Genomic DNA, 16754 nt, shown 5'->3' with positions numbered 1-16754 from the left:
GCATATAAGACACGTACAGATGACCCTTGAATACCACCTTATGTGTGAGACTCGGGTAGAGTGCAGACTTTGACAGTGTCCACAGGAACACATTCTTGTTGAGTGCATAGACTACCATCCACATCAGACAGGAGTTTTTTCATTTTCATGTGAAGTCAGTAAGGAAGTTTTAAGATAATATATTATCAGAGAAAATCTTGGACTTGTTAGCAGAATGTGGCTTATATATATATATATATATATATATGTATATATATATTTGATTCTTTATTTCCTTTATCTTTGAGAAATATCATCAGTTATCATTTATCTTTTGTCTTGTAGGACATCAGATTAACATTTATTTGAAAGGATTTATCTTCCTAACCTTTTTAAATTTTTACTTGCTTTACATTTTTAGAATTAACATTTCACTGGCACCATACAGCAATTAATGTGCTTACATAGAATTAATCCTATAAAAAGAAACATGGAGTTTTCACCAAAACTCTTGTTATGACGTGCTCTTGTTCATAAATGTAAACAGTGCCATTATGACCATCCAAATGGCCACCAGAGTTTTCAGTATGAATTTCTTGCTATGGATACCCCTTCTAAATGAATGACCTTTCTATGTATCATTTTCACCAAAACACTTCTAACAGTATGTTGTTCCTTTCGTGTTAAAATTACGCTGATTTGACTGCAAAAATGGTTTATTGGATGGACATGAAAATCTTTGTATGGCTGCTGATTCTGAAGTAATGGTTTGTGTCACCATGGGCTTTCAACTAAACATTAGAACAATATGTAGTTGATTATGAATAAAAATGGTTCTGATCTGACCTTCAACATGGGAACCATTTTAAAAGTAGCCAACTTGACTAAACGGTGGCATTGGCCTAGAGTCTTCACTAAAACATGTGTTCTAAAATTATGTGTAGATATGACCTTAAAGCCTGTCCACACTTGTTTGAATTAGTATAAAAGCCAGACCTACTTGACCGTGGGTTTAAGTCAGAGGTCATTATATCCATTTTAGTATTTCATTACTTTAACGAAAACTGAGTTGTACAAATAGGAACTTTGACCAGTCTTTGTGTATAATTTTTGTTTCAATAAAGAAGTTGATAGTTTTCACTTTTTATGGTGATTTCAAGGTCAAAGATCATGATTTTGGATTATGTCTGTGATAGCTTGTGGGCATGATAGAACTAACAAATATGACTAGGTTTATATCAAACCTAGTTTATACATACATCTGATGAATACCTTGAATGATGCCAACTTATAATAACTTATTTATTTACACTACTGAATACAGAACAGAAGAGCTCTTGTCATCTGTCAGCCTTCTATATATCATCTGGGTTCCATCATCCATTGTCTTTTAGCACAACTTTGATACTACTACTCCTTCTAAGCTAAAGGGAGGATTGCCATGACGCTTTACAAACAAATTCAAGCGAAGGTTTAATGGTTATGATTACAAATGATGCCTGTTGGACATCCAATATGGCAGCCATGTTGAAAATCTTGTTACCACTATTACTTTTGCTCAGATGGCTGTATCGGCATGGGGTTTTCACAGAAACATTTTTATGATGTTTGGTTGATTTTAAGTGTAAATAGTGTTATCTGATATCCAACATGACTACCTCAGAAATCATTTTGAAAATTTTTTTATTGCTATTTCCCCAGAATGACTGTTGCTTTTACATTGGGTTTTTGCTATATATAAAAAAAACTTCTTACGGTGTCTAGTTGGTTTAAATGAAAACAGATCCACAGATATCCAAAGGGCCTCTGCTGTGGCCATCTTGAAAAAAATGCTATTGCTACTACTCTTGAATGGATGGTCATATTGACATAGGGTTTTCACTATAAGACTTCCTATACTGTCTAGTTGGTCTTAATTAAAATTGGTTATAATCTGGTATCACATATTATTTGTGAAAGTCTTGTTAATGCTACTCCTTCTGAACAGAAGGACATATTGGCAATTGGTTTTCACTTAAAGACTTATTATGACCTATATTTGGTCCTAAATGAAGTTTGTGCCTGTAGGACATGCCATCAGACATCCAATAAGGTTACCATGGTGGCCATCTTGAAACTCTTGTCACTATTCCTCCTCAAAAGATGAACATGAAATTTTGACCTTAAGATTGATCTCTGGTTGGTCTTCAATACAAATGGTTTCAACCTGACTTGCATTATAGCCACCATTAAATTTCCATTGCTGCTTCTTCAGAATGGAAGGTCATACTGATCTATGATTTTCACTGAAAGACTTCTAATGACTCCATCATGGTATTTTAATCATCTCAACTCCTCTTTCCCCCCAAAAGTGACCTTTACATGTGCTTTTCACTGGAACACTTCTTGCAATATTTAATTGGTTTTGAAATGGTACAGATGTAGCCACCAACATATGGCACCTTTGTGAAGAATTTTTTTAAATAGATCGAGTTTAACTTGCGGTCAAGTCAAAGATCATGGCTTGCATTTTTGTACCTGACTGAGATAATAAATACAGTGACTTCTACTGATACAAGTGGATTTTGCCATGACTTTGTAATTGGTTGTATAACAATGAACACTTGATTGCTAGCACTTAAGGTTAAAGTTCTTTACTTGGCATTTTAGTTGTACTGGCTGTTAAGCATGATAATAACGCCAAATATGGATGGAGTTTTATCATTTTTCAGTTTGTGGATATATCTGAAGAAAGAATAGGATGGCCTTTATTTCAAAATATTTTACTTATAGATTTAACCAAACTTATTATGGTTATATTGGACATTTTCTGAGACAAGTTTAGTGATATACTATCTATGATATCAGGTGTAAGGCGAGAGAAAATGTTAGAGAACTTTGTACTGTACTTTAAGGTTTCTTGTGAATATGTTAGTTCAAACAAAATAATATAGTTTTGATACCTAATTTAGTTTGAATATTTGGCAGTTAAAACAAAGAAATGGACTCACCTCAGATTCCTGGGAAGACTCTTGGCTTTGAAAAGTTTTTTTTTTAGCAGACCAAGCTAAGTATGTGGCCATATTGTGGTGTTAGAGTTTCGAAAACAATACAGGAATTCAGTGCTGAGCAATTAAGAAGAATAAAAGAAGGGAAGAAAAGGACTTTATGTGATTTCTTCAGAATTCTTTTCAGCCAGTAAAATACTCAAGTCTCTTTGAGGGAATTGTCTTATTATTTTTTTGATCTTTATAAAGGTATCCCAGACAGTGAATGCTGGAATTGACAAGGCCATGAAATATGTGGAAGGAAATTATAAAAACATTAATGACATGTATGTCCTAGCAATTGCAGCCTATGCACTAGCCATATCGAAAAGTCCTCACATGACAGATGCCAACAACCGACTCAAAGAGCTGAGCAGAACAGCAGGACAAGGTAAGTTGATAAATGGTTGCATTTAGTGTTACAGGTTACCAGGTTTATAATGATTCTAGTTCTCTCTAGGACCCTCAGCAGCTTGTGTCCCACCCTTGATCTGGCTTGATTAAAGTGCAGTATTGCTAAAATTTGCATGAAAATAATGTAAATTTTTCAAATATTGTGAATTTTTCCTCCAGCCTTCTGCATCTGTGTGGAAAACTATCATATCCATTTCCATTTCAAATTAACAGTTTGGTTAATGTTAATCCTTAGACATCTTATTCCAACTTACATTGACGTCTGTTGATTGCAGTGAATCTAGGTAAACAAATTAGTCTGACATGAGCGTAAATCAAACTATTTTCCCATGTGTCCTTTAGGAAATGGGTCATTCTTATAGTAGTCACTCCATTCAGAAATAGATTTATCCAATAACCAGCATGTATTTGCATACAGTTGGTCAAGATTACCAAGAGGCTTTTGGGGTTCTAAATTCATGGCATGGGATTAACATTAGCCAAGCCATTTACTAAAATTGGTCAAATTGTATTTTCATGCATAGACAATGTGTATACATCCCAGTGTATTTTCATGCATAGACAATGTGTATACATCCCAGTGTACATTCATGCATAGACAATGTGTATACATCCCAGTGTACTTTCATGCATAGACAATGTGTATACATCCCAGTGTACTTTCATGCATAGACAATGTGTATACATCCAGTGTACTTTCATGCATAGACAATGTGTATACATCCCAGTGTACTTTCATGCATAGACAATGTGTATACATCCCAGTATACTTTCATGCATAGACAATGTGTATACATCCCAGTGTACTTTCATGCATAGACAATGTGTATACATCCCAGCGTACATTCATGCATAGACAATGTGTATACATCCCAGTGTATATCAACCACTTTCACTCAGTTTTATCAGTGGGTGTTTTCATGGAATCAAGAATTTTCTTTACCATATTTGACCTTGAACCTGATATCATGGATACAAGATCAATGAATGTGACTCCATTTCTTGGAGTGCAAATGGATATGAAATTATTTGCATGGAGTTGAAGGAGATTGGTTTAGAATAAATTACCTTCATGTTTAGATGTGTACATACTCAAGTGTATATGTACCACTTTCACCGGATTATCTGTGTTTTCGTGTGGTATTGAAGTATGACATACTAAAAAGAGACATCTGTTTTAAATGATAGAATTTTACCATCTTAAATATAGATTTTCACATGGTTGATATTGCTTGGATAAATGCTTGTGGTCCTGATAAGTAGAAGGACAGATGATTTTTGGGCCACAAATTAATTGAGACATTCATTGATATGTGGTAGATAATAACATATGCAGTATTTTTATATTAGGAGATTTCAACTGTGAAGATGTGGACAGCATTAACACCAGTCTAACTTCAAAGCATCAGGGAAATAAAACATTAAGTTTGTTTATACTTGTGTATATTAAGGAATAATCTAATTGATATGTGTGGAAATTAAATCTGGAAATAAACAAATGATCTTTTAGCTCTTCAGAATTCCCTCCTGAAACACATGAAGTTTGGGAAAGTGGGTGAAATTCCATGCACATTTGTAGCCCAGTCATGTGTTTAAGTGAGTGAAATTCAATGCACTGCCCAATCACAAGTTTAAGTGACTGAAATTTGATGTATTTTGTAGCCCTGCAGTCATGAATTTGTGTACATGAATGAAATTCCATGCATTTTGTTGCTTAAATATCAGCAAATATTACTCTGTTAAATGGGTGAAATTACTGGCATTTTGCAGCCCAATCACGAGTTTGTGTAAGTGGGTGAAATTTCATGCATTTTGTAGCCCAATCATCAGTAAATATTACTCTGTCAGTTGGTGAAATTCCATAAATTTTGTAGCCCAGTCATGAGCTTAAGAGGAAGAAATTCCATGCATTTTGTTGTTGTTGTTGTTGTTGTGGGGTTTAATGCCATTTTTCAGCATACGATAGGCTATACATGGCGGTCAGTATTAATGGTGGAGGAAGAATCCAGGAAAACCCCAGAAAGAACCACCGACCCTCGAGATCCATGCATTTTGTAGCCCAATCATAAGCAAATATTATTCTGTATTGGTTACAGGCAGATTGGTAGTAGAAGTAAACAAGTTTATTTTGTATTTCAACCTGTTAATGTAGGAAGACAGGACTTGCACTTCAATAGATGTCACCTGACTACATCAGTAACCTATTTTTGAGGTTGCTATCCATTTCAGTAATAAAGTCTTATGGCAATTTTAATGAATCAAACAACAATTGTCATAAAGCTTAATCAGTATTTTTTATATAAAATTATTTGATTCAGAGCTGTAGCAAAATATGTTTTAAATGATTGTTATACACATTCTGAATTTTGATATTGTTCTTTACTCACTTCACCCCATTTCCCCACCACTTGACTTTAGTCAGATGGTGGTCAGGAAGGGTGTATGTGTTGTCTCAGCCCAATAAGCATAGAGCCTATGTATGTAAAATCTATTACCTGATCTATTTCGACATGTTCCACTTATATATTTTTGTAGGACGGCTGATGGCGGGTGTTTGTATCACATATTAGATTATATAACCCAAAAATGAAATGGTTGTCCCCAGTGTATTCCTGTTCAATCCTTTTGTGGTTTATTGTTTGCGATTTTTTGTATTGTCCAAAAATGCATAGTTGTACATATGTGTAAAAAAAAATCAGACTCCGGTTATTAACAAGAAAAACAACTATTCAGTTGATATATCAAAGTAGGGTCTTTTTTTTAGTTTTACTGCCATAGACCAGAAGAGCTAATGGATGGTTTGATGTCCATTGTTCACTATCTGTCATCTGATGTCTTGTGTCCTTCTGTCCATTAGCACAAGTTTGTTATTACTACTTCTTGTAAACTACTTGGAGGATTGCCTTGAAATTTTCCACATAAATTCATCCCATGGTTTAGTTGGTTCTAAATGAAAATGATGCTAATCTGACGTCCATTAAGGATGCCTGGGCAACCATCTTGAAAGTCTTGTAGCTAATATTCCTAAATTAATGGTTTTATCAACATGAGCTTTCACTAAAAGACGTATGATACTCGGGTAAATAATACATCTGCATGACTATGATGCTGACAAACTGATAATACCATAGAATCAGATCAACACAGGTAATACATAATTTAACATTTGCATAAATTCAGGAAAATTGTGTTAAAAGAAAAAATGAAATGAATGCATTTCTGACCTTTGCAGAAGCTGCATTGATAATCATCATCATCACCATCAGTCTCATGACCTAGTGTGGTCGTTGAGGCACTGTGCTGCTGAACATCTGATCAGTTCCCTCCACTTGTCTCGATCATGTGCCAATACCTGTGTCTCCGCAAAACTTTTCCTGGTCCATTCTGTGATGTTGTCAGTCCACTTTTTTCTCTGTCTACCTCTCCTTCTGCCACCCTGGACGCTGCCCTGCAGGACTGTTGTGGATAGACTGTTGGCTCTAGTGACATGGCCATACCATTTCAGCTTTCTCTTTTTGACGGTGGTGAGGAGGTCCTCATATTGGCCCACTTCGCACATGATGGTGTTACGCACTTCTTCATTTGTGATGTGGTCCATGTAAGAGATGCCAAGGATGGTTCTGTAGCATCTCATTTCAAGTGACTGGATTCTTCATTGTAATTCTGCTGTCAGGGTCCATGCCTCACATGAGTACAAAAAGACTGAGATGACTAGAGCTTGCAACAGTCTGATTTTAGTTTTCAGACAGATATTCTTGTCTCTCCAGATGGGTCTTAGCTTTGACATAGCTGCCATTGTTTGTGCTGCTTTTGACAAAATTTCTGCTCTTGATCCCTCTTCAGTGATTATGGAACCAAGATATTTGAACTGGCTCACTGTTTCCAATTCATGTCCTCTGACTTAAATCTTGGCTGAGATTTGTTTGCCACTATTTGTCATCAGTTTTGTCTTCTCAGTGCTTATGTCCATGTCAAATCTGGAAGATGTTTCATCCAGGTTCCTCACTAAGGTGGCTAGCTCGTCTTCACTGCCTGCCAGTCCATCAATGTCATCTGCAAAGCGGAGGTTGGTGATGTTACGCCCTCCAATGCTGACTGTTCCACAGTGGTTTTCCAGGGCTTTGCTCATGATGTGCTCTAAGTAGATGTTGAAAAGCGTGGGTGACAGGAGACAGCCTTGATGCACTCCCACTGTTGTCTGGAACCAGTCCCCCACAGCACCTTGGGCAATTACTGCACTGGTAGCCTTGGCGTACAGCTGCTTGATGGTATTGGTTAACTTTTGACCCATGTTATACTTCTTCATTGTGGCCCACAGTGCCTCATGCCACACTCTGTCAAAGGCCTTTTTGAAATCTATGACCACATGATAGATGTCTTGTTGGTGTTGCGAGTACTTTTCGCACAGAACCCTGAGATTGAATATTTGTTCTGTTGTGCTTCTTCCACTCCGGAACCCGGCCTGTTCTTCAGCGATTATTTCTTCTGCTTGTGGTTTCAGTCTGTTCAAGATGATCTTCAGCATTACCTTACTAGCATGGCTGATCAAACTGATAGTTCTGTAATTTTGGCATAGCTGGAGATTGCCTTTTTTTGGGAAGTGTTATAATCAGTGGCTGGGTCCATTGTGTTGGCCATTCACCTGTCTGCCAGATCTTGTTGCAGATTTTTGTTAGTAGCTCTTTCACTGATTCTCCCCCATTCTTGATAAGTTCAGCTGGGATGTTGTCTACTCCAGCTGCCTTCCCATTCTTCAGTGCTCTTATTTCTGACTCCACCTCCTCTTTGAGAATGGGGAAGTCATCATCATTTGTGGAGTTTGGAACTTCAAGCACGTCTGGGTCTCCTGTGGACTGATGTTTGTAGAGTTCTTTGCAATACTCAGTCCATCTTTCTGCAATGTCACTCGCTTCTGTGAGGCACTTTCCATTTTTGTCTTGAATGGTGCTGACTCTTGGTTGTTTCTGTCTGGTGAGGTCTTTCACAATTTGGAATGCCTTTTTGCTGTTATTCTTTATCAGACTGTTCACCATTTCTGTGCACTTCTGTCCACTCCAGTTTTCTTTTGCTTTGCTCAAATTTTTTTCTGATATTCTTGTTTATTTCTCTGTACTTCAATGCCCCTGTTGTGTGTCTGGTGTTTTTTAGTTCTCTTCGGGCATCACACAACTTCAGAATCTCTTCCGTAACCCAGGGTTTTTTCTTCGGTCGATGGAGGCCAATGATGTCCTTGGCAGTTGCTGTCATGACTGTGTTGAAGGTGTCTGTCATCTCATTGACATCACCATCCATCACAAGGAGTGGAGCAAATTTTCCTCCAATTGTGGCTTGGAATGACTTGCAGATGTTAGGGTCCTTCAGTTGTTCAAGGTTGAATTTGAGCCTGATGTTCTTTGGCTTGTTAATTTTCTTCAGCCTCACTTGGAAGTTCATAATCATGAGGTCATGATCACTCCCAACATCAGCATCTGGGATGTCCTTGTTTTTGCTCTATTGATGCCAGATTGGTAATGGTTTTGAACCAGTATGTAGTCGATCTGGTTGTGATGGGTTCCATTTGGTGAGTGCCATGTCCAGTATCGTGAAGCTTTATGTTGTCCCAGGGTGTTGGCTAGTACCAAGTTGTTGTAACTTGTGAACTCAAGCAGCTGTCTCCCTCTTTCATTGGTAAGCTCATTGCAAGAAGGTCCACAATGTACTCCCCAGTCTTTTAGAGCATCTTTGCCAACTTTGGCATTCCAGTCTCCTTGGACAATGAGAATATCTTTCTTACTGACCATGTTTAGAATACCCTGTAGTTTGTTGTAAAACTCCTCTATTTCTTCATCATCATGATCGGTAGTTGGAGCATAGACTTGGATAATTGTGATGTCAAAGGGAGATGCTTTCAATTGAATGGAAATGATTCTGCTAGATATGGGGCAGCATTCAAGCACAGATCCCTTGATGGCTTTGTTTACAAGAAAGCCTACTCCATTTATGGACTTGTCACACTCTCCTCTCCTAGGGATTTCCATCTAACTTCACAGAGTCCCAGAATGTGCCATGTGTAGTGTTCCAGCTCATGTGTCAACTCTTGGAGTCTTCCTATTTGCGCCAGAGTTCTAATGTTCCAGGTGGCGATGGCAATGTTGTCTCTCACTCTGATTGTATGTATAGTACCACTAGCACACTTGTCACCTCTGTCCTGGTGGACAACGGCAGGCGCAGTCCTTGTTGACCCGGACGACGACCGATCCGGTATTGTAAGCTCAGATTTGACCAGCATTATCAGTGTGTCTTGGGCAAAAGTCGTCTGGTGGAGCCCATCCCTCTCCAGACCAAGGAGTTGCCAGAAGGGGATGTAGTACATTGTCCAGTTGCCTTTGGGTCTCCACTCCGGATTTTCTTTTAGGGTTTACTCCCTTAGCCTTTGGCTAACCAAAGCCGACCTGCAAGGCAGCAGGAGACTTGTGGATGGGCGGGTGCATCCATTTCCCGAGCAGATAATGCATCTGCCACTGCCCATGCATTGATAATACATAGTGTTAAAACCAACATCCCAACAGTAGTTTATCCCTAGTCCTAGTTTCCTCTGACCCTTCCCACTCCAAATTGCAAATATAACATTTGTTATGTCTTTGATACTGAGAGACGAGACTTAACTACAGCGTTGATGAAATTTGACCTGGTACTCACTATTTGCATGGTTTGTCACATGACTAAGCAAATATTGCAGTCTACATGTCCATGCCATAAAGGTCGAAAAGTTACATTATATCAACAATAAAAGCCCTTCCCAATGTTGCACAAAATTTTAAAATATTAAATGAAAGTCACAGCGTTTGTAAAATGAACTATAGTGTACTTAATTCTCAACACATTTATTCCAAGAACTACAATCATAAACCTATCACAGCAAAATGGAGAATAGTAAGTTCAAAGAGGAGAGAGCACATGTCACAGTGCAGTAGTATTGTGTTGCTGTCATGTGCTCTATGCTTCGGTAATCTGGCTCTCTCTACGTGGCAAAGACTTCAACTTTTCAAGAGCCAATATCCTCCGACCCCAGGGGGTCTCAACATAAATGTCAAAATATCTAAGATGGGGCAGGAAGGGTCAGAGGAAACTCAGATAATATAATCCCATTCCAGTCACTAAATTAATCCACACACAATTAACAACTTTGGTTCAGAGGCCATGTTTATAGTAAATAGTTAGGGTGTTTATATGCACTGCATACAATGTTCAATTATAGTGGCTTAGTTCCAGTGAAAGCATTCAACTTCAGCATGGTTTATAAATCGCATGAATTGATGTAATCCATAAAATGAAAGCAGCAAAATCCATACCAAGCCAGTCCATTGGCAAAAAACATGAGGTTGCATGTTTTGAACAAAAAGAATAAAAGTATGCATTAACATCTATCAAGCAGAAGTAGTGGTCCTGTACTTTTACTGCTTCATACACCAGCAATTAGTCACACTCTATAGCACCAGAAGAAAAGTCAGCTTATCTCTTTGATGGCTTCAGGCAAATGCTTTGTTAGCAATGACACTTGATGAAACTGGCTTCTTTGCTCCCTCATGTGTTAAACTGCAGAAAGAATCCAGTACTATGTTTCAGTAATTTTATAACAATGGAACTCCAGCCCTAACAGGCAAATTTTAACGGATTAGGGAAGCAAAAGTACATCACATGTATATATCATTAATGCCACCTGAATCCATCAAAGAGATAAACTGAATCTGCTCATGCTGAGATGTTGTCAGTCATTGATCAAAGTCAGCATTTATATGGAACTACAGTTGCATGAAGAGAACAGATCAGCTTCTGATAGATTCTGAAGTTGGGACATTTGACTTTCAAGACTTTAAAATATTGACAGTTTTTCAGTTCATGGCTACTGACAGTCTCAGTTTTTGTTATAGGGAAAAATTTCACCAGTAAAAACCAGCATATACTGATGTAACGAAATCTCTGACACACATGCGCACACACACACACACACATACACACACATGCATGCACACACACATATATTTTTAATCACAGCCATACCATTGCATACCATTGTTAACAAAGACAGTAGTTCACCACTTCTGCTTTTTCCATCTCATCACAATGGTTTTCATAGTCATGGAGAGATGTGAACTGATTTGTTTGTTTCTTACTTAATTGCCCTCTGTAAGTCATAAATGTGTCTATCATTTGTTTCATTGTTTATTGATAGCATCTATTTCTTAAATGTATTTGTCATTTGTGTCAGTGTTTATTGATGGTACCTGCATTTGAATATTGCAAAAACAATGAAAATATGATTAGATTCATTTGTAGTTACATCACACATAGTTAATTTCAAGTCAAGATGGTTCATTTTTATATGACAACTTACATATTCATCGACTTTCTTTGATGCACATATTGTATTTTGTTTTGTGACAAGTCATTTGTGTATGTATGCATTAGAGTTGAATGCACAAGCTGTTGTGAAGGAACTTACATGAATAGTGTGAGGGGGATCCCAACCTATAGCAATAATTATTAAGGGCGTTTGTGTCAAAAAATCAACTCTTAACATAAGGTCATGTCCTAGGGTGGACAAATAGCATCATTTTATGTAACATTTTTGTTGTTGTTATATGTTGTTTCACCACTTTTATTTTAATAATTGTTATACCAGTTCAGTTAATAGTTGAAAAATTATCATTATTACAATCCTTCCCTTTTACCACATCTGCTATAGGATCAAGAAGTAGGATCACATACTTCCCTTTTACCCTGTGCAACTTCTGTCACAGGACCAGCACCTAGGCAACATACTAATTTTTACCCTGTGCAACTTCTGTCACAGGATCAGCACCTAGGACAACATACTTCCCTTTTACCCTGTGCAACTTCTGTCACAGGATCAGCACCCAGGACAACATTCTTCTGTTTTACCCTGTGCAACTTCTGTCACAGGATCAGCACCTAGGACAACATATTTTCCATTACCCTGTGCAACTTCTGTCACAGGATCAGGACTTAGGACAACATACTTCCTTTTTACCCTGTGCAACTTCTGTCACAGGATCAGCACCTAGGACAACATACTTCCCTTTTACCCTGTGCAACTTCTGTCACAGGATCAAGAAGTATGATAGCCTTTTTAGTTATTCCCTTGCCTACAGACTTGCATGTGTAATTAGTATTTTACCAATTTATTGGTTCTATACTCATCACTATCCAAAGTGACCAGTGATATCATGTAACTTGTACTTATTGCTCAGTCGTCTCATAACTTGTTGTGAAGTAGTTGGCTCAGATTTAACATTACAAGGTTTGGTTAATGCAACAATGTAACAAGAAATGTTTTGTTGTTGTAAAAACAGACCAGTACGAATTCAGAGTTTTTGAACCAGCTTCTAGCTGCTAATGAGAACACTTGTCATGTACAGTTTTCATGTGCTGTCATGATGTTTCAAAATTTCATGTACTTCCACTGAAATCAGTGTCCACCATCCTGATCATCATCCACGCTTTACCAGGGTCTAGAAGAAATTCGTTTGATGAAGGATTACATTATTTCAGATAATTTGAATGTTAAAAACAAAGTATGATTTTTAGAAGAACATTATCAATAAAATGCAAGGTAAATGGAATTTCTGGAGTCATGTCATACAGTAGTTCTGAAATCACTATTCCTGTTAGTGATAATAATAATAATAATAATAATAATAATAACAAAGGTGACCAAAAGATGGTGGACACGTCTCTCTGGGATGATATGGTGGGGTGGAGGTGTGTATAAATTTGATTGAACTTGAAATCTATAATAATAATAATAATAATAATAATAATAATAATAATAATAATTAAGACTTTATTGAGAGAAGGTAACTCAGTTAGTTACATAACTAATCTACCTTGAGGCCTTCTATCTGTTATGTACAATATGCACAATATATACAACATGATGTGAAGATCTATGGCATAAGATGTATTTAAATTGAAGGTTATGTATGGTTGGCAAGGGAAGTATTGTGTGTGTGTGTGTGTGTGTGAAATATTACAGATCTGAAATAGGTTAAAGGGTTGTTATGATCATGACATTATGTAATAAATAATAGAATTGTTACTTCTAGATTTTAGGTATTGGGGATTGGAAAGTGAAGCCAATAGTCTGCCCTCAGCCAAAACAGCCGAGACCACATGCTATGCTCTATTGACACAGCTAGAATTTGATGACCTTGAATATGCCCGTGGTATTGTCAATTGGCTAAATGCCAATATGAATTCCCATGGCTCGTTCAGATCAACACAGGTAAATAATACATCTGCATGACTATGATGCTGACAGACTGATAATACCATAGAATCAGATCATACAACATTTTTAGACTTCATAGTTCCACTTCATTATTGTTTAATGATAATATTTTGTTACGTGGGGGGCTTAAGACAGAAGCTGCAGAAACTATGTTCAGGAATGTGTAGACATTTCAGAAGTACTCATATCAGATTGGCTGGCTTGTTGCCATTGTAGTTTCTCACAATATTCTAATAATGTGTCAGATTCATACATAGTAATAAGGCAATCTTATATCAGATTGGCTGGCTTGTTGCCATTGTAGTTTCTCACAATATTCTAATGTGTAAGATTCATACATAGTAATAAGGCAATCTTATGTCAGATTGGCTATCTTGTTGCCATTGTAGTTTCTCACAATATTCTAATAATGTGTCAGATTCATACATAGTAATAAGGCAATCTTATGTCAGATTGGTTGGCTTGTTGCCATTGTAGTTTCTGTAGTATCTGTTTTTGATCAGGCTTGATAAACAGATCTACTTCATCAGTATGTCCAGTAAGATATGTTATGAGTGCAATTTGCAAATAATGATTAGGTGATCTTACATCTAATTGACTGAGCTTCTTACCTCCTGAGTAACTATATATCAGTTGATATGAAACTTGGTAAATAGGCTTATATAATAAATATGATCAGTAAGATATATTATGAGCAACGTTTGCACATAATAATTAGATGATCTTGCATCTAATTGGCTGGGGTTTTTTTTACCTCTCTACTGACTGTATTTCTTATAGAATTTGGGTCAAACTTGGTAAATAGTTGTGTATCATCAATGTGTCCAATAAGATTTATTATCATCAGTATCTCAGATGAACATGATCAAGATCCAGTAACTTTTCTTACTTTTTATATATTGCTACTCTGGCAAAGTAATTTTCCTCATTTTAATCACAGCTAGAGTTTGTGTATTTTGCGCTTGTTCAAGCTAATTTTTCAAGGATGTAGGAGCAGCCATTTTAATCTGCTTATTTATATTTGATAGTGCATGGTTTCCAAAACTACCACATGTGAAGAAATTTCAGTCAGAATACATCTGATTACAAGAAAACAGCATTGAGTACTATGCCATCATTCTCTCCACTGTACATGTTGCAAAAGAAAACATATTTACTTTATATATATCCTTCTTTCAAAAGTACATAATAACTGTAGAGGGGAACCCAGACTTTAATTCCTATGCCATTTGGACCATCAGTATCTTAACTGTAGAGTGGAACCCCGACTTTAATTCCTATGCCATTTGGACCATCAGTATCTTAAATGAGTTCTATTATGAGCAGGATCGTTGCACACTATTTATGCCTTTATGTATAAAATAATTTTCTAATGCATACTAATTATACCATTATTTTTGGGGAAAGGATTTTCTCAGACTATATTAAAATAGGTAATATTGACATGATTTAGAAGTTGGAAGATAGTTTACATTTGATTTTCTCTTCAGAATACATAATATGCCTACTTAATATAATGGTCAAATTTATATGTAACCTGGATTTGTGATAACAAGCCCACTTAGATCTCTTGTCATTAGTTAATGTTCTTGTTTTGTATGTACCGTACTTTTGATGATAGTGGTATGTTTGGTGAAATTTACCTGTGACACTAATTATTTATCATTAAGCAAGAATAGTGATATGTTTGGTGAAATTTACCTGTGACACTAATTATTTATCATTTAAGCGAGAATAGTGATATGTTTGGTGAAATTTACCTGTGACACTAATTATTTATCATTTAAGCAAGAATTAGTACAAAACTAACCAAATTTATATTATTTCTTTTGGAGTGTTTATTTATCATATCTTATAACTAAATATAAACTTGCTTTTAAATGTAAACAATATATATATATATATATATATATATATATATATATATATTAATTGTAAAACCAAATAACTTGTATCTAACAACTCAGTTGTAAAACATGGTTAAAAAAATAAAATAAAAAGTACAAATAACAGTAAGATATAACCTGGACAACAATACTAAAAAATTCTCCATAACTTTGTGGACATAAGATAATGAGATAAGATAATAATAACAATATGGGGGCAAAGGTTGGTAAGACACAGTATGAAAATAAAAGCAACATGAAACACAAATACACTGCATATGTAGAACATATTTGTGGTAAAAGGTACAAGCATGACAACAAAATATGAAGATACTGTTAAATATTACATATCAAACATATTAGCTAAAACATTTATACGTACCACAGCTAAAATAATTTAAAACAATAAGTAGACAAAACTCAAGTTTTTGGTTCTGAGTTGGCAGAAAGGACAAGTTTGATACGGCTTTGGAACATGCCGAGGCCTATAATACTAAGCCATATCAAATTCATTCTTTACCCCCAGACTTGGAAAAAGCACTTGTGTGGTTTTGTGTTTATTATGTTTTTACGTATTATGTCATTTGAAGATTTATGAATGATAATATACAACTCACTGCAAATCCCCATTAGACATGTATAATCCAGGCTAGCTCCAAATCAATATTGTGCAGTTCTGTAACTTTGGATTTCGAAAAAAGTTTGTGTGGGACACATGAATAAATTTAAACTGCTGTTATGGCAAGTGGATATATCTCAAATGGAACATAGATGTTGGACTAGTAAGTAAACCTTTTTCTTGCACCCTGCTTACTGGATAAGCACACTCCACTTCTAAGCAAATTTCAGGGCAAATTTAAGAGACTAACAGTAATGAAATCAACATTCATTTTTATACTGAAACTCATTAATTTAAGGTACTTTAAAATTCCGTATTTTTTCAATTACAAGAAACTTTTGATATAATTTACTTTAAGGTGACAATTAAAGCATATTTTTTTTGTGTAAAAAACAAAAATGAAGATAAAGTATCTTTCTTACATGCCAACTAGATTTGTAATAATCATTTGGATATTTTTGTAACAAGAAAATTCTAAATGATATTGTTTTTTTTTTTGTTTTTTTTGCTACATGTCTGCGGCATGATGCCCCAGTGCT

General features: G+C 36.0%; 1 protein-coding gene across 1 annotated transcript in view; it reads left to right on the top strand.

The window, feature by feature from the left end:
- LOC149801207 (complement C3-like) overlaps positions 1-16754 on the top strand; it is a 333137-nt gene that overhangs the window by 255906 nt on the left and 60477 nt on the right. The window contains exons 27-28 of the mRNA XM_089955246.1: positions 3216-3396; positions 13526-13704. Of these exons, the coding sequence (XP_089811372.1) occupies positions 3216-3396; positions 13526-13704 (360 nt within the window). The remainder of the gene's footprint in view (positions 1-3215; positions 3397-13525; positions 13705-16754) is intronic.

The sequence above is a fragment of the Sinohyriopsis cumingii genome, chromosome 4 (assembly GCF_028554795.1).
Source record: "Sinohyriopsis cumingii isolate HCF-2022 chromosome 4, ASM2855479v2, whole genome shotgun sequence".
NCBI lineage: Eukaryota > Metazoa > Mollusca > Bivalvia > Unionida > Unionidae > Sinohyriopsis > Sinohyriopsis cumingii.
This window is presented reverse-complemented; position numbering and strand designations above follow the sequence as displayed.